This window comes from Candoia aspera, chromosome 5 (assembly GCF_035149785.1).
Source record: "Candoia aspera isolate rCanAsp1 chromosome 5, rCanAsp1.hap2, whole genome shotgun sequence".
Lineage (NCBI taxonomy): Eukaryota > Metazoa > Chordata > Lepidosauria > Squamata > Boidae > Candoia > Candoia aspera.
In genome coordinates, this window is record NC_086157.1 from 15397535 (window position 1) to 15420537 (window position 23003).

A 23003-nucleotide genomic window follows, 5' to 3' on the forward strand; every position below is an offset into this window, starting at 1 on the left:
AGTTTGAAAAGCTACCTGGTGAGTTTACCTTCCTTCTTTAACAAAAGAAAAATTAACTATACGTTTAAATGCTTAAAGAATTGCGGGAAAATGGCAAAAAGCAAAATAAAATTTTGACCTAAGAAAGTTATAAATAAAGGGTCCAGACAAATTTGGACTATTGAGACTTTTACTCAATTATTTTATAATTATTGGAAATAATTAAATAAAATAAACAGCTCTTCGTGGGAACCAAATTGTTTTGTAAATAGCAGAAATTTGAGACTTTATGATTAAAATTGGACACTGGAGGGGACTAAAGATTCCAGGGAGAAAAGGAAAAGGGGAAAAAAAGTGTAAACTTGCCTTTCGTTTTCAGTTAGTACAAGGATTTACAAAATGACACAAAATGTAACATTTGAAATACTTCAGGAGATTTTTGAAGAATGGAGCCAGAAATTAGTAGTTACAATGTCAACACTGATGTCTGCTGCCATAGATAGACTATGTCCAAAAGATGTTAATGAAAGAATGACAGATATGAAGCAAACTTTACTTGATGCAGAAATAGTAGAACTAGAAATACTGGATAAAAACCAGAAATACTGGATTAAAAAAAAGGATTAAAAAAAGTGTGGATTACAAGACAGAGAAGGCAGCTAAAGTAGAAATACAAATGACAAGCCAAGAGAATGACCTGGATAAGGACTTTCTATCGGACAAACAAAAGAAGTTGGTTAAAGTTTTGAAAATCAAAGAGGAAATACAAATGATAAACTGAGAAAATGACCCGGATAATGACTTTTATGACGATAAAATGATAATGATTTACAAAAGGTTTGCTAAAGCCTCGTAGAAGCCTTCAGGAAGGGAAAAAGAAAAATTGAAGAGAGACCAAATCCTACCTCAACATCTGAATGAATGATCAAGATTGTCAGAAGTATAAGGAAGAAATATAAAGTTGGCTTGTCTGACCAAGGTTAAAATAAGAAATGTTTCTATAAAGTTCTGGTAACCCTTTATGGACTTTTTGCTGACCCCAGGATTGAAAAGTTGATGATTTTTGAATTGCATGTAGATAAGGGATAGGTTACAGGAAGAAGAGATATTTGTTTGTAACCTTTTAGGGGGTGAAGAGTTATCAAATTTGTTTATACTTGTGCTCAAGATCAGAAGTCACTTCTTTATAGATTTTTCTTTTTCTTAACTTACTTCTTTTTCTTTTTCTTTCTTTGCCCTTTTTATTCTTTCTTTCTATTTCTCCTTTCTCTGAGTTGTTTGTATTTGCCTTTACTACTGTAATTAAATTCTTCAATAAAAATTATAAACAAAAACAAAAAAACTGCTCTAGTCTTTTATGAGATGCTCTGGAGCAAATTCTGGGTGTGTATGAAGGTTGCAGGAGATACTTCACTTTCCTAACAGAAGCATTCCTGTCAGCAGAAAAGACCCCACTGGTTTCCAGTCATGGCTAACTTGTTAAACATTCACAAAATCCCTATGCACAAAGTTGTGCATTGAACTTAGTATGAAGATCCATTTTCTACAGCAGAGAGACAGCATTCCATACATGCAGTACAGAAGAGTTATCTTCTTCTATCCCACTCTGGAGACAGGGCTGGAAGTTTCTGACATTGCATCCTGGGGGTAGGGCTCCATCTCCAGTTTTGGAATGCTAGGCAGGGAGCTCAAAGAAAAGTAGAATAAAGAAGGGATATAAAAAATTAAGTACAATTAGTCGCTGGTATCAATATGAGCCACAGTATGTTTGTCTCCTGAGTGTGCTGGATGGTCCATTATAGAAAATGGACCTTCATGGTAAATCCAATGTAGCATTTTCCTATAGTGGAGCCATGGATTTCATAGTAGAGCTGCCCCCACGGGTAGAGTCTTATATTTGGATGGCTCTTGGTCCTCATTAGGAACTATTTCCTGCAGCACTCTCCTGCTGAAGGATGCTTTGGCTGAGGCATAAAAGTTTATAGTGTTTAATAATGGACAACTCTGAGAGCACATTGGCAGCCCTATCGGAGGCAGGTGAAATGGCCACATTTCAGTGGGTCAGGCTTGTATTGGTTTCACAGGCTAATTCAGACTTTTAAATATCGAAAGACCATGATTGGTGATGCTTTGTGGTGCAGGTGAGGCTACTGAAAAAACTGTGAACTCCACTGTTCTTCTCAGGTAGATCTTGGTCATCTGAGGTCTAGTCTGTGCCTAACTGAGTCTTGGGGTTAGGGCAGAAGAAAGGGAGGATTACTTCCCTGATGGAAAACCACATTCACTTAGGGCTTAAAAGTCAGGTCTGGGCACAGAGTGATGGCGCTGGCCAGATGATGCAGGACTGCTTCTTGGCATCTACATCTACTTCTGACGCTTGCCCAGCTATTAGGAATGGCATTTTCCATGTTAAATGTTCTATGACTGATTTGCCCAAGGCACGAACAGGAGTTAGGGCTTAGACTACTACTGGAGGTCCCAGATAACATCCACTGCTGAATCATGGGTGGTGTTAGCAGGAAGACTTCCCTAAGTCTTCCTGCTAACTTCCTGCTTCCTTCCCTAAGACTTCCCTAATTCCCTAAGGAATCCCTTGGCATGAGGATAGATTGACAGTAGCTCATGTTCCCCAGGATTAGGAGCAAGGAGAGTTCTGGTATCTGCCTCTCTAGAGCAGTATTTGTGATGGTGTGTGGGAATGACCTTGGAAGACAGGACAAAGACCTCCATCCTAGGCATGGTCTGTTAAGAGGCAGCTCAGTCCATAGGTGGGGGAAAAGCATGGGAAGCATTTCAGAAGGGGCCCTCCCTAGTTTTCCGGAGACTAAAAAGAGAGGAGGGGAGAAATACTTTCAGTCTTGCAAGATTCTGTTTAATGTGACCTTACAATAAAACAGAATTAGTTCATCTAGGTGTGCTTCTTGTCTGGACTACCTCGCCAGGCTGACAGTATTTCTCAACCTTGGCAAGTTTAGGATATGTGGACTTCAACATATTTCATTTAAATAAGAAAAAACAAAGGCGTGAGTTTAGGATGAGGAAGACCACATTGGGAGGCAGCACAAGCGAAAAGGTTCTAGGGGGATCACAAGCAGAATATGAGTCAACAATATGACGCAGCTATAGAAAACCTCAATGCAGCCCTAGCCTTCATCAACAGAAGTAGAGTGCTAAGATGAAAATAAATCATCATTCTTTTCTATTCTGCATTGGTCAGAGTACACCAATTCTGGCCACCAGATTTTAGGAAGGGAACTGACAAATGTGCCCTGAAGAGAGCAAAACAAAGAGACCTGGAAGGAAAAATATGTAAGGAACAGTCCAAACATTGGCTAGGTATAGACTGGGGAAGGGACGGCTACGTAGGGACATGACAGCATTCTTCAAGTATTTGAAGGGCTGTCACATAAAAGTCAGGGCAGAATTGTTCAGTGTTGTTCCAAGACAGGACAAGAACCAAGGGGCTTAAATTACAAGAAAGTGAATTATGGTTAAACATCAGAAGAAAATCTTAACAGCAGGAACAACAGGGGAACCAACTGCCTTGGGAGGTGATGGACTCTCCTTCATCCTATTCTGTTAAATCAGAAGTTGGATGGCCATCTGTTGGGGATATGATAGTAGTGGATTCCTGCACTGGCAAGGCTGGGCTAGATGATCTCCAGGATGCCTTCCAATCATTACATTTCTTCTACGATAGGCCACCAGTCTGAGTTTCACTCCCTTCAAAAAGAGCCATGAGGAGGAAATTCAACCAAGAAAACGAAAGCACACAACAGACAACTTACTTTCCTTCTTGGATGAGCTCTTCTGCCGAAACAATCTGCTTATTGAGCTTCTTTACCCGCTTGTAGTGAGAAAAGCACTCCTTATGGTCTTGGTCCAGTTTCAGACATTCCCGCACTTCACTTTGCACACAAGAAAAAACAAGGGGGAGAGAGGTTGGTTGTGTGATCAAGATGCTAGTGTTAAACACTGTGAGCTCAGTTCTTGCTCCTAGTCTGTTTGCAAAAGGCACATTCCCTTAGATTCCCTTCCTCTGCTGAGAATAGGGATATTAATTATCTCTCAAAGGTTGGGTGTGTGCAGAAACGTAATAGTAGCAAAACATAAAGCCCTTCACATGCTATTGCTGCTTACGTTTCTTAGATTATTGGGAACTGCATTTTCCTGCTTTGAAGACGTCTGAGAAAAACTTCACCCACTCAAGAAATACGTCCATCAGCTCTAGGAAGTTTAGTGAGGGAATCTCAGAATATACAGACTGGAAAAGCTGCAAGATGAGGGCATTTATACAGAAGAATCAATCATTTTTCTGACTGTTTAATATAAATAAGAAAATGCAAATTGTATATATAGCAAATTGCCTGGAATCAATCATAAATCTGAAATTATTGGCCCCTTTCATAGAGATCCGTTGTTAGGAGATGCCCAGTTTCACGGCTGTCGCCTCTTGCACCCAGCTTTTATACACATATACACACACGTGCAAACCTTTCCTCTAGGATTAGCAGAAAAATCACCAAATCAACTGATACTGTTAAAAAAAGTTGATGCAATAATCTCAAATTATTCAGCCTTTCAGATCTGAGGATTAATTTTTATTTGCACTAACAAAATCAAGAGAATTTAATTATATTTCTGTTTCCATATAGTTATATTGATTTTATATCTATTTTATATCTATATGACTTTATGATTCGTTATGATTTGAAGTACAGCCATTAACTTTTATGGGTGGCTTTCCTTGAGGCAAGAATCACACAGTTACCAATTTGGGCAGATTACGTTCATTATATTAATAGCAATAGGTTAATTAATTAATAGGTGCTATTAATATGAATAGGCACTATTAACTGTTACGATACATAGAAATTATGAATAACTTTTAGATTTCATTGTTAATGGAGCATTTTATTTTTTATTTAATTATATGATTTTTTTGTATTACTCCTCATAATATTGTACACTCTTTGCTTACTTATTTTTTTCTTGTAAACTACCATTTAATAAAAAGAAAAAAATCTAGCTTTCCTTGAGAAAGAAATACTCTGAAATGCATAGGAAAGAAAAAGAATAAACTCAGATTCTGATCAGAACACAGCAACTTTTTTTTTCTTGATTTGGATTTCTAGTATACTGTAGAAATGATACTCTTAAAATCTGGCATAAGGCAGTGGTATGGAAGTACACTGAACACTTCCCCTTTCTTCACCAGGTCATTTTGGAACTTTTCTCTCTCATGGGGAAAAATAATTTGCAAGGGGCCTGGGAGAACTCCATAACCACATTTCTCCCCAACACATAACCCCTCCTTCATCTTGGCAAGGCATCGTTCCATTCAGTGCAAATTTTCTAAAATTCTAAAGACTTGTTTTCCTACCCTTACAGATAGCACTAGCTTTACCTTAAAGACATTTCATGGTCCCCCAGTTCATAGTATATAGTGCTGATTTTATAGAATGCTTCAGTATTATCGCTCTTCAGTTTGGCAGCAGCCTTTAAGTCACTGATAGCCTTCCCAGGCTCCCCTTCCTTGATATAGCTTTCAGCTCGAAGTTCCCGCAGCTCTGCATCCCAAACACAGACCTTGAGAAACCAAAATGAAAAAAGACTTTAGTCCAACACTACTTTTTGTACTTATTCAATGAGACCCTCCCTCCTAGAACAAGGCAATAAGGTACACAAGGTCATACTGCACACACTTTAAGAATCTGGCAAATAACTCTACGCAGTGGGAGCAACATGTTCAACACAATTCTTCGAAACTGGTTAGATTAGCTTGATAAGGTAAAGTCTCAGTCGAAGGGAGATGAGCTTCTGAGGATTTCATGGATACATCTGTATAATTGTGCCAATAGTAAAGAAATTGCCTGTCACTGCCTTCTTCCGGGGTGTTTTTTCAACTTCCCAGTCCAGCCTACAGCCCCAGGATATCCTAGGAGTCTCCCATCTAATCAGGTACGAATCAGATCTAATCATACTTAGCTTTTAAAATCAGGCAAGGTGAGCTAGGTGCTGCCACTCAGCTGGGCAGTAAAACTGAAACCTTGCCCAATGGTGGAAAGTCTTCTAATTTGCAAGCATCTAGTGAAAAAAGTATACATAACTGGATGTTGTTGTAACTCTAAAGTAGACTGGTCTAGAACTTTTAATTTTTTAAAGTAGAATTCAAGAGTAGTGACCATGTTTACATCTTCGCATCGATTTCCACTCTGGGACTTACATCTAGAATTTTGTCCAAGAGACTGATAGCAGTATAGTAATCTTTCTTGAGAAAGGCAGTCTGTGCTTGAGAACGCAGGCGCCGAGCCTCATTTGACTTCACCAACTGAGAGCGGGCTTCTCCTTCTTCTTTATCATTTGGGTTAGACAGAAGCTGAAAGCAATGACCCCCCCCCAAAAAAAACCACATTAAAATTCCTGAGGTTTGACTGCACTCAATGCTAGTTTTGAGCAGATATGCACACGATGCACTATGAGAGATTCTGGTTGTCATCTGAGCAGATCAATGTCATCTAGTGAGTACTGTTCATTACTTTTTGTGCAATTACTATGCAATGTGTGTGCTCATTGCTTCACCATTTAGAGATTTTAGTGGCACCCTTTCTTTCAAGAAATACATCCTTTCATGAAAAATGCCATACTTAGAAATCACTCCCATGATCATCAATGGTTTGTTCACTTAAGTTTTCTTGCAATAAAAATGATACCAACAGATCTTATAGCTATAAAAAGTGACCACCTTATAACAAGATAATTTAGGTAAGAAAAAATACATTATGGCTTAATTAATAGTAAAGTGGCTAAAGCAGTGCTTGGATACAATCCCAAAAACGACAGAATGATCTCAATTCAAATTCAGGGCAAGCCATCTAACATCACAGTGATCCAAATATACGCCCCAACCACAGATGCTGAAGAAGCTGAAGTAGAGCAGTTCTGTGAAGATCTGCAGCACCTACTGGACAACACGCCTAAAAGAGATGTTATTTTCATCATGGGAGACTGGAATGCTAAGGTGGGCAGTCAAATGACACCTGGAATTACAGGTAAGCATGGCCTGGGTGAACAAAACGAAGCAGGACATAGGCTGATAGAATTTTGCCAAGACAACTCACTCTGCATAACGAACACTCTCTTCCAGCAACCTAAGAGACGGCTTTATACATGGACTTCACCAGATGGACAACACCGAAACCAGATTGACTACATCCTTTGCAGCCAAAGGTGGTGGACATCTATACAGTCGGTAAAAACAAGACCTGGAGCTGACTGTAGTTCAGATCACGAACTTCTTCTTGCACAATTTAGGATCAGACTAAAGAGATTAGGGAAGACCCACAGATCAGCTAGATATGAGCTCACTAATATTCCTAAGGAATATGCAGTGGAGGTGAAGAATAGATTTAAGGGACTGGACTTAGTAGATAGGGTCCCAGAAGAACTATGGACAGAAGTCCGCAACATTGTTCAGGAGGCGGCAACAAAATACATCCCAAAGAAAGAGAAAACCAAGAAGGCAAAATGACTGTCTGCTGAGACACTAGAAGTAGCCCAAGAAAGAAGGAAAGCAAAAGGCAACAGTGATAGGGGGAGATATGCCCAATTAAATGCAAAATTCCAGAGGTTAGCCAGAAGAGATAAAGAATTATTTTTAAACAAGCAATGCGCGGAAGTGGAAGAAGACAATAGAATAGGACGGACAAGAGACCTCTTCCAGAAAATTAGAAACATCGGAGGTAAATTCCAGGCAAAAATGGGTATGATCAAAAACAAAGATGGCAAGGACCTAACAGAAGAAGAAGAGATCAAGAAAAGGTGGCAAGAATATACAGAAGACCTGTATAGGAAGGATAACAATATCGGGGATAGCTTTGACGGTGTGGTCAGGGAGCTAGAGCCAGACATCCTGAAGAGTGAGGTTGAATGGGCCTTAAGAAGCATTGCTAATAACAAGGCAGCAGGAGACAATGGCATCCCAGCTGAACTGTTCAAAATCTTGCAAGATGATGCTGTCAAGGTAATGCATGCTATATGCCAGCAAATTTGGAAAACACAAGAATGGCCATCAGATTGGAAAAAATCAACTTATATCCCCATACCAAAAAAGGGGAACGCTAAAGAATGTTCAAACTATCGAACAGTGGCACTCATCTCACATGCCAGTAAGGTAATGCTCAAGATCCTGCAAGGTAGACTTCAGCAATTCATGGAATGAGAATTGCCAGATGTTCAAGCTGGGTTTAGAAAAGGCAGAGGAACTAGGGACCAAATTGCCAATATCCGCTGGATAATGGAAAAAGCCAGGGAGTTTCAGAAAAACATCTATTTCTGTTTTATTGACTATTCTAAAGCCCTTGACTGTGTGGACCATAACAAATTGTGGCAAGTTCTTAGCGGTATGGGGATACCAAGTCATCTTGTCTGCCTCCTGAAGAATCTGTATAACGACCAAGTAGCAGCAGTAACAACAGACCACGGAACAACGGACTGGTTTAAGATTGGGAAAGGAGTACGGCAGGGCTGTATACTCTCACCCTACCTATTCAACTTGTACGCAGAACACATCATGCGACATGCTGGGCTTGAGGAATCCAAGGCTGGAGTTAAAATCGCTGGAAGAAACATTAACAATCTCAGATATGCAGATGATACCACTTTGATGGCTGAAAGCGAAGAGGAACTGAGGAGCCTTATGATGAAGGTGAAAGAAGAAAGTGCAAAAGCTGGCTTGCAGCTAAACCTCAAAAAAACCAAGATTATGGCAACCAGCTTGATTGATAACTGGCAAATAGAGGGAGAAAATGTAGAAGCAGTGAAAGACTTTGTATTTCTAGGTGCGAAGATTACTGCAGATGCTGACTGCAGTCAGGAAATCAGAAGACGCTTAATCCTTGGAAGAAGAGCAATGACAAATCTCGATAAAATAGTTAAGAGCAGAGACATCACACTGACAACAAAGGCCCGCATAGTTAAAGCAATGGTGTTCCCGGTAGTAAGATATGGCTGCGAGAGCTGGACCATAAGGAAGGCTGAGAGAAGGAAGATCGATGCTTTTGAACTGTGGTGTTGGAGGAAAATTCTGAGAGTGCCTTGGACTGCAAGAAGATCAAACCAGTCCATCCTCCAGGAAATAAAGCCAGACTGCTCACTTGAGGGAATGGTATTAAAGGCAAAAATGAAATACTTTGGCCACATCATGAGAAGACAGGACACCCTGGAGAAGATGCTGATGCTAGAGAGAGTGGAAGGCAAAAGGAAGAGGGGCCGACCAAGGGCAAGGTGGATGGATGATATCCTAGAGGTGATGGACTCGTCCCTGGGGTAGCTGGGGGTGTTGACGACCGACAGAAAGCTCTGGCGTGGGCTGGTCCATGAAGTCACGAAGAGTCGGAAGTGACTAAACGAATAAACAACAACAAAATTAGTAACTTAATACAGAATAAAACAAATGAGATGCAAGTAGTCAAATTGCTTTTAAAAATGATTTGTGTGGGTAATTTCTCTTTACAAATTTAGTTTGCTTTCTTAAGTCAAAAACAGAGCCTCTTATGTTGAGTTTAACCCCTAGTCATCCCGAGTTTTGTTAGTTTCTGTCACTAGACTGCATATTTGTAAAGTAAGAGTGTGTCTTTCTTTCTTGATGGTGTCACGGCTGCTCTCTCTGCTCTTCCATGCTGGTTCTTACAATGTATTTCTTATTCAACTTCTTTTATCCATCCAGCTATTTACTATTCTTAGTGAACAGCTTTATTCCATTTTATTTTATTTTACTTCATTCCAATTTTTAGAGTCAAACCCACCCAAATTTTTGTGACTTGAACATCAACCCGCTGCTGCAGCCAAATCACTTCATGGACAAACCAAAGTACCTCCAGACAACATCAGCTCAGGAGACAGGCTAATCTTGAGCACAGTTAACAATAACTTGCCCAAGGACAATATGACTCTCTCAACTCCAGAGGTCCTCTCTCAAGAAATCTTGGTAAAGAACCACTACTAAAGATGGAAGAAGTAAGTATTCTTCATAGACTAGAGGACTAAAAACTACACTCTGACACTGCATTGCTTAAAACCACCTTTTATGTCAACAGCAGCCCTTGTGCCTCTACAAAGGAGTGCTTAGAACCTCACATTATCAGCCAGACTTCTTACAGCCGCTTGCCAATTAATGGAATCAACTCTACCTGTTTCTTTTCCTACTTTGCTTGATCTTATAACCTGCTGCTCTCATTATGCTGAACTACAGGAACCATTGTCCCACAAATAGCTCCAGCAGAAGCCAAAGCATGTCATAAGCTGACCCTGCTCTTACAGCTGCTCTGGATCAATGTTCATGGGCAATTCAGCCAAGGCATAATTCCTTTGTAACTATAAAAAGCCAGTTACAAGTTTAGAACTCAAGTGTATCAGCATCAGAGACCAATTCAAATACAATTCCTCATGCTTGAATGACCCACCCTTTGCCAAATCCAAACTTGCATTCTATCCTGAGGTTCTCTAGTAGCCCCTCTCAACCAAATGTCTTAGAGTTTCTGGTCACACTCTACAATTGATCTTCTGGAATGACCCCATTTTCAGTTCTTTATTACAGCAGCATGATATTGTACTACTTCAGGAAACACAGATGCAATAGATGATACTTTGCCTGGTTTTACCCCTTCTCAAAATCTATACCACCAAGTCTGAAGGCGGATATGCACTAGAGGCAAAACCATTCTGATCTCATCCAAACTTCAATGATATCCCCCACCCACCCTGCCCACAATAGATTGGTTTCTCAGACCAATGCTTCCTGGGATTTATTTGAGGATTTTGCAACACACTTGACCTTTCAATTTCCTAATTCAATTTTGATTTTAGCTTGTGATTTTAATGCTAGATCGAGACCTGATGACAAATTCCTACTCTTACATTTTAATGCACCAAATTTTGTGTCTGCCAAGTTCATCTTGGCCCCCACCACTCTAAGATAAAACCATAACAACAAGAGGTTGGAGAATGACTCTTTTAGCTATTAACTATGATCTAAGGACATTAAATGGCTCAACTTCTGGTAATCCAGAGGAGAATCTGCTTTCTAGGGCCCCAAAGGATCCAGTACCATCAACCATCAACTACACATCAATACTGTATTCAATACACTACCCATTGGCAGTATTTATTCACTGCATATATACAGTTCAGCACAGTTAGCGATAAATACATTGAGCTCTTTTTTATTTAAAGGATTTCACATACTATTAGCCAAATCCTGGCTTATGATTGATTTGTTAGGAGAGGAACAAGTCAACGACTGCAGCTCATATCTACACTAAGTTATGAACTTGGGTTTGTCAAGCTTCTCCCATTATTAGGGACAGTCAACAGGAGCACCTAAGAAGCAGCACCAGTAAGTTAGTTTGAATATGACCTCCCACCCACCAAAAAGAAGATTCAAGGTATTTTTGGATTATTGCTACAAGCCAATGGAATCATGTTCCCAAACAATGGAAAAAATGAAAAAGTACAGATCTATTTCTATTGGGTGAGTCATGCTGGCCACATGACCCGGAAGTGTCCTATGGACAACGCCGGCTCCAAGGCTTTGAAACGGAGATGAGCACCGCCCCCTAGAGTCGGACACGACTGGACTTTACGTCAAGGGAAACCTTTACCTTTACCTATTTCTATTGGAGGGGTAAAAGAGAACATTTTATTAAAATCTTGGATGTTAAAAAATATACAAGAGCAGGTAGTCACATCAGGTGATCCACAAGGAGAAAACCCAAAACTTTTCTGGATTAAAAACATTTTAACTAGGCTGTTAGTGACAACAGTGGCTACTTAAAGCATTTGGGATGGCAAAGAAAGAATAAATCATGTCACTCCATTCAATTAAGCCTTCCTCTCCTGATGGCAAGGGAATCCATGGGACAAGGGGGCAGGTGGCCAAAAGTGCCCCATGGTGCAAACCACTGACAAGCATGAAAGGGTGAAGGGTGAAGGTTGCACTTAGGTATCACTGCAAATGTGTCCTCATCTTTTGGTCATTATCCCTAACTCTAGACCCCTATGCCTGACAGCTGCAGAAGGCATTTACCCTTCTTTCTCTCCTGAATACAAAACATGTGAGGCTGGTGAAAGATAAATGAGACAATCTCCCATCGCCCCCAGCCTGCTCACTTGGCTGGACAGAATTCCTGATCACTTCAGAAACAAACAGAATTGTTAAATGTGGTACATGCCTGTAGAGATATTACAGAGAAACTCAGGATCAAAAATGAGGCTGCACTACCATTTTTAAAAACCCAACTAAAATAAAGGGAAAATATCACATTGTTTCACAGAACCTATTTCACTTCCTTTAGCTGCAAATTAAAACTTAACTGCTTGTATTTATGAAAAGTTAACAATGTCATAAAACAGGATAAAAGACCTAAGTTTAATCTATTATTACTATTACTATTATTATTATTATTCATTTTTACACTAAGGGAGATGCAGTTTAACAAAGGTAGCCCTCAAGGACAGACTTTGCTGGCCTCTAGTGGAACAGCACAAAATGAAGTTGTTTTCCCAACTCTAGCTGTAGGAATAGTTCTCAAGGGAAACAGTTGTTCTCCAAGTTGTGGGATACGAGAAAATGCAACTAGAAACACTCCTGCCAGCCAGCCAACAGTTACTGTGAGGCTGAGCTCCCTTCTTAAAACCAACCTTGCAAGGGACTGGTCAATCCATAGCAGATCAGATGGCAATGCCCACATCCAGCTGAATGATTACTTCCATGTGCGAAAGATCCCAATGCAGGCTTGCTCCCTATTTTCCTATAAGGATTGGGGCTGCTACAAACATCTCAGCAACCAAAGAAAAATTCCTTCACAAATATATTCAAAAGAAGTCTCTCCTAGTGATTTATTTTTTAAAATATTGCCATCTGGGAAGCTTAAGCAAATGACTGCCTGCCTGTTTTTAACTCCTACAGTTTCTTATTTCTGGAGGGTAATTTTATTTTTCTAAATAATAGTCTAATTCTATCCGAAATATACTGGGCTGCAATTTAGATGAGGTATCATTCTAGTTTTCTCAATTAAAGATTTTAAATCTTTCTGTCATATTCTTCCCTCTATACTAAGATTTGCTTCATAAAAAAAAAAAAGACAAAAAGTTGCATAATATTTAACAAATATTAAATAGCCAACAAAATATACCTGTTCTTTTTCTTTTTATTTCAAGGCAGAATGAGTGGTCTTTAGCCTCCTAATATTTACTTTGAATTCTGAGCTCCAATAAGTGCAGTATCAGCAGAAGAACCATCTTGACTGTTCTACATTCAGGAATTTTGAGTACATGCAAAATAATCACATTGTCAGATCCCCCCGATCAAAGGTTTCCCAGAAACCCTTATTGGAGCATCTACCATGGGCGGGGGTGTGAAGTTGGAGTGTGAAGTGGTTTATTATGGCTATGGAAGACATCAAGGACACGGGGTTGAGATATGCCAGGAACACCATCTGGATGGGAGGCGGGATGACATGGTTTCATGAGAAAGGGGACTAACTAAGGGAATGTAGTTTTTAAGTTAGTTTGAGCAGGAAATCTTTATTCGCAGCTTGCCTTCTGTACCGTTCATTACGCTTCATTAAAACAGTTAAAGGAAGCCCAGCCTCCTGACTGTGATTGTGTGAATGCTCGAATGATCAGGTGCTGACACACATCAAAATTAGGCAAGGAGTGAAAAAACTGGGAACGCAAAACATAAAAGGGAAGCAAACAAAACCAAAAAACACGCCCTGCTGAAGCTGACGTGAAGAAGATTCAAGACAAAGCAAAAGTTCTCTTCACCAAACGTATGGCTAATAAATGCTTCTTTTTTTTATGGTAGATGCAACACTTTAAAGTTATGATGTATGAAAGAAGGCACCCTAAATCTCCTAAATTCAAACATGAAGTACATACCTAATAAAGAATAAGTCCCCCCAGGAGACAATCAGATATACTTCTGACTAAGTATGATAGTCTTGTGCAGCCTCTTACTTAACCGAGCAGCTTGATCCTTTTTACTGATTTGAACATAATGTTGCCCAAGGACAACACAGTTCTGTGGATCCTTCTTTTGGTGCCCTCTAAGTTCTTCTGCTCCACCTGAATTTTTTTAAAATGTCAGCATGGTACAAAGTGAAATGCTAGGTTTCAGTATCATCTTAACCTCTAGAAATTCCTCTGGGGAGCCAGAGGCATTCTCAGAGAATGAAAAGGACACAGTTGCAGGTCAGCACCTCATACGGAAGTATTTCACTCTTCCCTCAAGAAAAGAAAGCAAAGCAGAAGTCATGAGCTGAGGCAGCATCTTGCAGGACTAGGAGAAGTGAATGAGAGCATCCAGTACAGCTTGGAGTTTGGTTAAGAGCCTCCTGCAAGGCTGTAGAAAGCAGGGGAAAGGCTGCACTTTCCCTTCTGCTCCAGGCTTAGGTTTCGGCTGAAGGTTTGGGGCATGTTTGTCTCCTGGGATGCATATTTTTCTGAGAATCATCAGCTTGCTTTCAGTGAAATAACACAATATGGTCCGTTGTGAAGAAGAACAGACAATCAGGCATTTAAGTCACATTTGTTACCTTTACTTTGTACTCATTTTCTTGTCTCTGACTCATCAACCTTCTGTGAAAAGGAACTGTTGTGTATTTTGGAGTTCACATCGCCCCCGATCCCCACTTTATATTTAGCATTGTGGGTAAGGTGTTCTTCTTTTTTTAGCCTTCCCTGCCTCCCAGTTAGATATGAAATGTTCCAATGCACCCACCCACTGGCAACCATTGGGCAAAGATATCTTTAATGCTCTCCAAGTATGCTCCTTGGTGCAAAAATGTGCAGGACTCCAGGTTTAGGCCACTTCAATGTTAAAAGATAGTTGAAGATGCAGGGCAGCAGCACCATTTACATGGGCCTAATTTCTTGCTGACTCCAGCGCTACTGAAACTATTCCGCCATCATATAGTATAGGAATAGGGGGACATACACTGCTTAAACCCTTTCATCACATGCTGCTACTTCAACTATGCCTTGAGGAGGCACTTCACTTACCACGCCTTCAAAATCCTCTTCAGCTTCATCCAGCTTTCCCTGCTTAAGCAGCAGATGCCCTCTTTGTAGTCTTGCCTAAAGAAAAATAATTTTGTAATATAAAAACAGCCACTGTGATTAGTATGCCAGATTAAGACTGGGGTACTCCAAGGCATAACTCTAATGAGGCTTGGGATGGTCCCAGTCTCCCTCCTTCACTACCTCTTGGGGGAGAAGGGACTAATAGAGAGGTTGGCATAGCTCCTTAGACCTTATTAAATACTGTACACGGAACTGTTCAGTACAAGCAAAAAAGTACATTCCACTTAAATTACTTTAGAAATTAAGGACAATATCTGACCTTGCCTGATTGCCTAATCTGTATGGCTTCTACATTTTCAAGTTACATATTTTTAGCAATGGTTTTTTAAAATTAGTATACCAAAGTCAAAAGTGTATCATTGCAAATGCAGGCACAATTTAATAATTTTCCTTTAAATTGAAAGGATTTACAAGTGAATGCTTCATGTGTATAAATACTTCGAAATTCCCTCAAATTATGGTCTTATTGAAACATCAAAACAAATATCAAAATCATTACTGCTGAGAGAAAAAAATATTTCTGACTGGAGACATGAGGGATCAAAAAAGTCAATATGGCAGCTGCAGCTGCATGATCAAAGCCTTACTCCTTTTTTACTTGCATTACAGCCCCCATTTTGACTTTTTAACATACACACACACACAGATGCCTCTGCTTCTGATTTTAGAATCTGCTTTTGGTTTCAACACAAGACAATGTCAAATTACTATACGTTACTCCAAAAATGATCCAGATCACAGTTTGAATCTTATAAAGATCTACAAATATAACTTTAATCTGTCACCAATAAAATTACTACGTACTGATATACAGCACAATATTTCCAAATTTTTCCAATTTTAAAAAGTGTTACTTTGTTATTCAAACATTTTATAGCATCAGCATTACGTTTCTAAAAATATATACCTCCCAAGCACTAGAAATATTATAGTTATTGTTGATATACTGTAGTGGCATCAAGATACATAGTGCTGTATACCACTGTATTAGCAAGATTATGGATGCTCCAAATACAACACTCAAGGTTTTGATAATGAGGAAAGACTACTTGAGCATCTAAAAAGGATTTAAGAATCCATCTGAACATACTTCAACAATTTGTAGCTATGCCAAAATCTTCAGTCCCAAATCACAGTAATATATTAATACCCCCTGCAGTAATCAGAGCAAATCCACATGCTGAATTAATACTATGAAAATCCTGTCTCCCCAGCTGCAATTTTAGTCTACATTTAATCCCCCCAAGTTGTATAATTGAGGTTTCCTGTTAGATTAAACCACTTACTAAAAAAAGAAAGGGAGACAGGCTCCCATTTAAAAGGCAACAGAAAAATAAAGACCAAAAGCCATTTCCAGCCACCCTGAAGGAATTTTTAGAAAGCACTGCTTACCGATGTGAAATCCTGCTTTAATTCAACTACCCTGCTTAAGTCACGAATGGCAGCTTTTGATTTGCCCATGGCTAGATATACTGTGGCTCTTCTGTAATAGGCAAGGTAGTTATCAGCGTCTCCTTCTGCAAGAGAAAAAGTAGCAATCAGAACATTGCCTCAAGCCAGCCAAAGCTTTGGAAAGAAGGAAGCAAGCAACAAGGAGGAATAATAACACAATTATTAGGCGGGGGAAGTGTCTGACATTTCATATAACTTGATGAAGGAATATCTCCAGCTATGTAGGCACTCTAATTAATATTTTAAAAATGGTATGCATAGGACAGGTATTGAATCCCAGACTGTTTCTAAAGGCTTTCCAGAAGTGAGCATTTAAGGAATAAAGCTGAGCCCCAACATGCTACAGCATCTAACTGTGGAGTCCTTGGTGCTCTCTGAACTTGCAGACGTTTCGTTGCCTGACTAAGCAACATCTTCAGTGCTAGAAGGGAGTAGGGTTTGCTCTCTGGAGTAATCATCATCATCACCATCATCGACTCGCTGGAGACCAGTAATGGAATGTTCTTCTCGCCATCCCTATCAATAAGCATTTAACATGTACCCAACCAAAACATACCAGCCTTTTCACTTAATTCCTGTTCAGGTAGTTAGAATATTTTTGAACTGTGAACCAAGTATAAAAACATTCATTCAGCAAGAATGAGTTTCTTAGCACCCCTAATTTTAATCTCATACTTGTATTAACTGGGGGAATGGGTTAATAAAATGCACAAGTCCACCCATGATCCTAGCCCTCCTTTAACCCTAATTCAATCACTACTTTGGAAATAGTTTACAGTTCAGTGTGCTATGCAAACTCAGCTAATAAACCATTGTTCAAAAAACCATACCGAATCAACAATGGAAAACATTTATTTTCTTATGTCTACTTCATCACACATTAATAAAGATATGACAAGAAGCACAGAGAGGCAGAAAGTCAGAACTCTCATCCCATACCTTACTCCCCTCATAATTTCCTGACACTGGCCCTTTTTTCTATTTCTCATCTCTGTTTGGCTAAAGACTGGAGTTGCAAACAGAGAAAATAGCTGAAGCATCCAATTGCAGAGAAAAATGGTAGAATGGCAGTGACTCGGCATCCCTCTCTCATGCAACCTTTCAAATGAAGGCCTATTATATCTATCTTCTCCTACACCAGCATAGGATGAGGGTCTAACATATCACCAAGACCTGATCTCTATCTGCACAAAATCCAAAAAATGGAGTATTGGATTTCAGACAATTCCAACTGAATGTTAGACGAAACTTCCTAATAGTAAGGACAGTTTGACAGTGTCACTGAACTCCTTCACTGAAAAACTTCAACTGGAAGCTAGAAACTATCCCTTGAAAAAGCTTCAAAGTGAATTCCTACTCTGAGCAGGGAGTTGGACTCAATGATCTAAACAGGCTGTAGGACTCTGTGATTCTAGGAATCCCTGCACAAGCCTGACTCACCCACTGAAATGTAAAAACCTATCATAATCTGGAAAATTTGAACAAGTCACAATCGACAATGCAGTACTGAAGATCTTACCTGCAATAGCCACCCCTGAGCCTGCAGGAATTATCAAAGTCTGCCACTATTGTTATACTGATAGTTTCCCTTCTCCTCAACAAGCTCAAAACAGCTTACATGAGAAATCTCCTCTTATTTTATCTCCACCATATGAGTTTGAAATATGGCCCAAAGTTACTCAGTGAGTTCCATGGTCAAGCAGGGAACTAGAATCTGGGTCTGCCCCTGGGCCCAACTCTGAAACCACTATACCACAATTGATCTCTGCCTTGAAGAACTTATATTAAAACCATGACTAACTTAAGTTCCATTGATCTGTGTTCTAATCATAAATCAAACTGTAATAAAGATAAATGAAACAAACCACAAAATATCTAGAAGTCATCTGGAAGTGAACTTTTTATTTATTTATTTATTTATTACTCATTCACTCACTCACTCACTCACTCACTCACTCAAATTTAGCCACTGCCCATCTCCCCCGGAAGAGGGGAGATTTAAGTGAGAGGGACAGTACACAGAAACTAACACCACAATAATTTAACTCACTATACTAGAGGTGGCAAAACCCACATATTCAGAAGGAAAACTCAGTGGTCTTCTGGGACGTACCTATGGCGGCATGGAAGTGTGACAAAGCATCTGCGAGCTGCCCGGCTGCCAACAGTTTCTTTCCCAATTCAAGTTGCTTTTCTACTTCTGCGTTTATGCCACATTGTACTCCTGAGGAAGATAAAAAATTAAGGGTGAGTTTCTGCATTTTTTTAAAAATGGAAATAACAAAAATAACCAATGTCCCTGATACCACTGATATCTGAAATCAGTCCTGCATGGCTAGAAAAATGGCAAGTCCAATGTCCTCAAATGTGGCCTGCCACTGGGTCGCCACCATACCTACCTTTGCCTGTGATTGTCCTGATGTTCCTGCCTGCCCCCTCAGCTCTCTCCACATCTTGGTCCCTCCTCCCAGACCAAGGCACACATCACACACGTACAATTAACTCATAACCAAGCCACAGTAATCCACCCTATCCCACAAGGGACCCAACCACTCTGAGCACTTGGTGGGATCAGGGGTCCAAGCCCCTCTAGGGAAAGAACACCCAGGGCCATCTGCCACCCACCATCAGGGTGGAAGATCACTACCCAAAAGGGTCAGAGGGGCAGAAAGACACCCCCTTCTTAGACCCAGGGAAGAACCCTGGTTGGGCAACTCCAGAGCCCAGCAAGAAGGGTCGGGCCACTACCAGGCCCCAAGCTGGCAGCAAAGACCCCAAAAAGCACAGCATCCCCAAGCCCAGCACTCCCTGGCCATGCCCCACAACCTCCAGCCTCCCTCCAGAGCAGCCCTCAGGACTGTCCACACAGGTCTAGAGACAGTCTGAGAGGACCAAACCAGCCCACACCCTAGTCATCCAATGTCCAAGGAAGGTGCAGATGTTAAAAAGCCACTCGTGGTAACTCAGGCATGAGACACATCACAAGTGGCCCTAAATGCCCAAGCAGTCCACTGTGCAATCATCCTACCACAGGCTCCAATGACACAACTGGCTCCCTGAATTCTGGGGCCCCTGCTGGCCCCAGCAGCTCCACTAGGCCCGCAGGCTCCCAATGCTTGTCAGTACCAGCTCTGCCAGGCCCAGCAAACTTTGCATCCATGTTGGCTTTGGTCAGGGCTACCAACCCCCAGGCCTCCGAGGCCACTGCAGCTTCAGCAGCATCTCCACCTCCCACACAGCCTCCATGTCCCCAGCATCCTCAAGAGCCTTCTGAGTAGCCTCCATGTCCTCTGCATGCACTTGCACAACTTCTGTGTTCCCAGCAGCCTCCTTTTGGCCTCTGTGGCCTTAAGGCTCACATGTGGGCTTCCTGTGCATCCCCAGAGCTTCATGGCGATCCAGGGGGCTGGTGAATACTATACCAACCTCCCAACCTATTCATTCCATCAATTAATATTTTAATATGGATAAAAATGAACCCAATTAATAAAGGTAATTTTATCAGTTGCACTTGTTTATTCATTCAGTTGCTTCCGACTCTTTGTGACTTCATGGACCAGCCCACGCCAGAAATCATTAAAGTTGTGGGATGTATTTAATCAACTATATTTACTTTTAATTCCATTTAATTAAATCAAATTTAATGTTAGTCCTGGTGACTTTCTGAAGTACAGTCCCTGGCTCACCATTCAAGGGCAAGACATAAATGACATAAATGAACTGAGTAGCTTGATTCCCAACATAGATAGAGGTAAAGGTTCCTGTTTAGTTGTGTCCAAGTCTAGGGAGTGGTGCTCATCTTCACTTCTTAGCTGAAGAGCCAGCACAGTCCAAAGACGCTTCTGTGGTCATGTGGCCGGCATGGCAGGAACGGAATGCTGTTTCCATCCCACCAGAGTGGTACCTATTTATCTACTTGCATTTACATGCTTTCGAGTTGCTAGGTTGGCAAGAGTGGGGGCGACTGCGGGAGCTTACTCCATCATGCAGGGTTAGGGTCTCGAACCACCAAACTTGCGACCTTCCAATAGACAAGCCTGGCGTCTTAACCACTGAGCCATTGTGCCCCCTTTCCCAACATACTTGTTTCAAAAGTCTTATCTATCTATCTATCTACCTATCTATCTGATCACCGCCTATCTCCCCCCAAAAGATTTCATCTGAGCCTTTGCCTAAATATAATCTGGATCTCAGGAAAACAGAGAACTAGGAACTATTTATTTAAATACGTATAGGCCTTTTTTAAGGGCAAAACATGTTATTTAAGTAAAATTCAACAGAATAAACATACATTAGTACCTAAAAAGTCCATATCCCTGAACTCAAAAAGGTAGCACGATGTGAAAGCTTTATTATTAAGTTATGATTGCAGGATAAAATATTTTTTCACAACCAAGTCAAAACATCTGCAACCCATGGAACTCCTACAGCTATGGGGAACCATTGCATAAAAGGGAGGGAGCAAACAAGAGACCAAACTTTAAAACAATACTGGGCATGCTGCAGCTGTGCACATGCATTTGCAATTATCCAACTAACAATTTATTTGCAAAATACAGTAAATGAACTCAGGGTTTTTAAAATTTATTTCTTTTAGAAATGTATAAGGCTGCCCAACTCTATGACAGCTCTCAGCAGCTTACAGTAAAAACAACCATACAATAAAATAATAATAATAATAATAATAATAATAATAATAATAATAATAATAATAATAAAAACACACAGATGCTGGAGGAAAAGCAACCATTAAAAGACACTCAAACACGACCTGCCACCCACTCTAACCCAAGCTTGGGGAAAGAGTCACATTTTTTAGAGCCCTTTTGAACATGGTCAGGGTGGGGTGGTGTTCCAGAGGCAGGTGCTGCAATGGAAAAGGCAGGCTTTCCAGGTCTCAGCAGGTGACAGTGCTTAATGGATGGGGCCTGGAGCATGCCAACTCTGTCCCATCATACAAGTTTAGCATGCTGATGTCACTAAGAGGAAATCCTTTGCTAATTTATATTCATCATTTGTTCCTTAAGCATGCTGCTACATTTATTCATTTTATTTATTTATGCAGTTTATCTACTGCCTCAAAACACTTGTGACAAAGGTCAGTGTTATACTTTCTCTCTGAAAGATGGAAGAGCCAATCCCGAAAGACCTGTAGATGGTTTAATGTTAGGAAACTTGAGCAGATTTGAGCAAAACAGACACTGGGCACTTACCAGTTCATGGGCTGAATTCCTAAACACAATTCACATGAAGTAAAACCCACTGAGCAAATTTGTACGGCCTTACATATAAGCTACAACATTGTCATTTTAGAACCAACAGCCCAGGACTATGGATGGATCTTTTCTCCTCTCTTCCTGAGCCTTTTCAGCTTCATTAATTTTAAACCACCCACCACAAGCAAACCTTTTTTATCCATGATTACATTACAGCAGTGTTTCTCAACCTTGGCAGCTTGAAGATGTGTGGGCTTCAACTCCCAGAATTCCCCAGCCAGCAAATATCTAATATTTAGATATTTATCTAATAATAACCAGCTGGAGAATTCTGGGAGTTGAAGTCCACACATCTTCAAGCTGCCAAGGTTGAGAAACACTGCATTATAGACTCGGGACATCCCCGTCTATAATTCCAAGGGGGCTTCACTGCAGCCCCTCTCCACAGGAAAGGCTGTAGCTTCTTCCCCTACATCTGCAATTATCCGAAGTCAGAACATGTTTTTAGTTCTATAAGAAGAATCTTCATTATACATGCACGCACTTACAGCCCAGTCAGCGGAGAGGCCTTCTATCAGTCCTCCCCGCACGCATACTCCTGCCTCCGCCACGCCGCAAGTCCTCTCGTCCAAGTAGCTAAACTTTCCAGATAACGTTTGCCTACAAGCAGCAGAACTTTCTCTCACCCTCATAGTGGAGATCCCAGAGCACCAACAGCAATGGAAGCGTCGAGCCAAGCTTGTTCATACAAGTCCGAGGAGAAACCATGACTGCCTGCCGACTCACGCGCACGACCTCCGGGCTCGCTGGAAAGTTTACCTCGGGACTCTGAAACTCTCAACATTCTAAACCAGGTTCCCCGGGGTGGGTCGTGGGAGCTGCTGATTGGCTGACATCTCCGCCGTCCTGCCTCTTGCTAGGGGAACGTGGAAAGCAGGAGAGACTGTCGAAAATCCCCGCCCCCTTTTGCTTGAGAATGCGCGTTAAGGTCAGGGCAAACGAACTGAGCTGACGTAACAGCGCCCTCACTTTGTTCGGCGTTTACTCCAGCTCATTTACGACTCTGTGAGACGCGATGGATGGGCGACATTTCCGACTGAAAAAACCTCCACGGGATTATTTTTTTAAAAGTTCCCTAAAACAAGAGAGCCTTTGAATTTCACAGTACGCAAGGAAAACACTGAAAGCGTACTGAAGCCCACAGCAGGCTGT

The 23003-nt window shown here is 40.8% G+C and overlaps 1 protein-coding gene across 1 annotated transcript in view; it reads right to left on the reverse strand.

The window, feature by feature from the left end:
• Window positions 1-22711, reverse strand: part of DNAJC3 (DnaJ heat shock protein family (Hsp40) member C3) — a 37020-nt gene extending 14309 nt beyond the window's left edge. The window contains exons 1-7 of the mRNA XM_063304650.1: window positions 22478-22711; window positions 18689-18799; window positions 16516-16640; window positions 15043-15117; window positions 6206-6358; window positions 5387-5568; window positions 3768-3887 (exon numbers count right to left, since the gene is read on the reverse strand). Coding sequence (XP_063160720.1) covers window positions 3768-3887; window positions 5387-5568; window positions 6206-6358; window positions 15043-15117; window positions 16516-16640; window positions 18689-18799; window positions 22478-22559 — 848 coding nt within the window. The 5' untranslated portion in view covers window positions 22560-22711. The remainder of the gene's footprint in view (window positions 1-3767; window positions 3888-5386; window positions 5569-6205; window positions 6359-15042; window positions 15118-16515; window positions 16641-18688; window positions 18800-22477) is intronic.
• Between the last annotated feature and the right edge of the window lie 292 nt (window positions 22712-23003).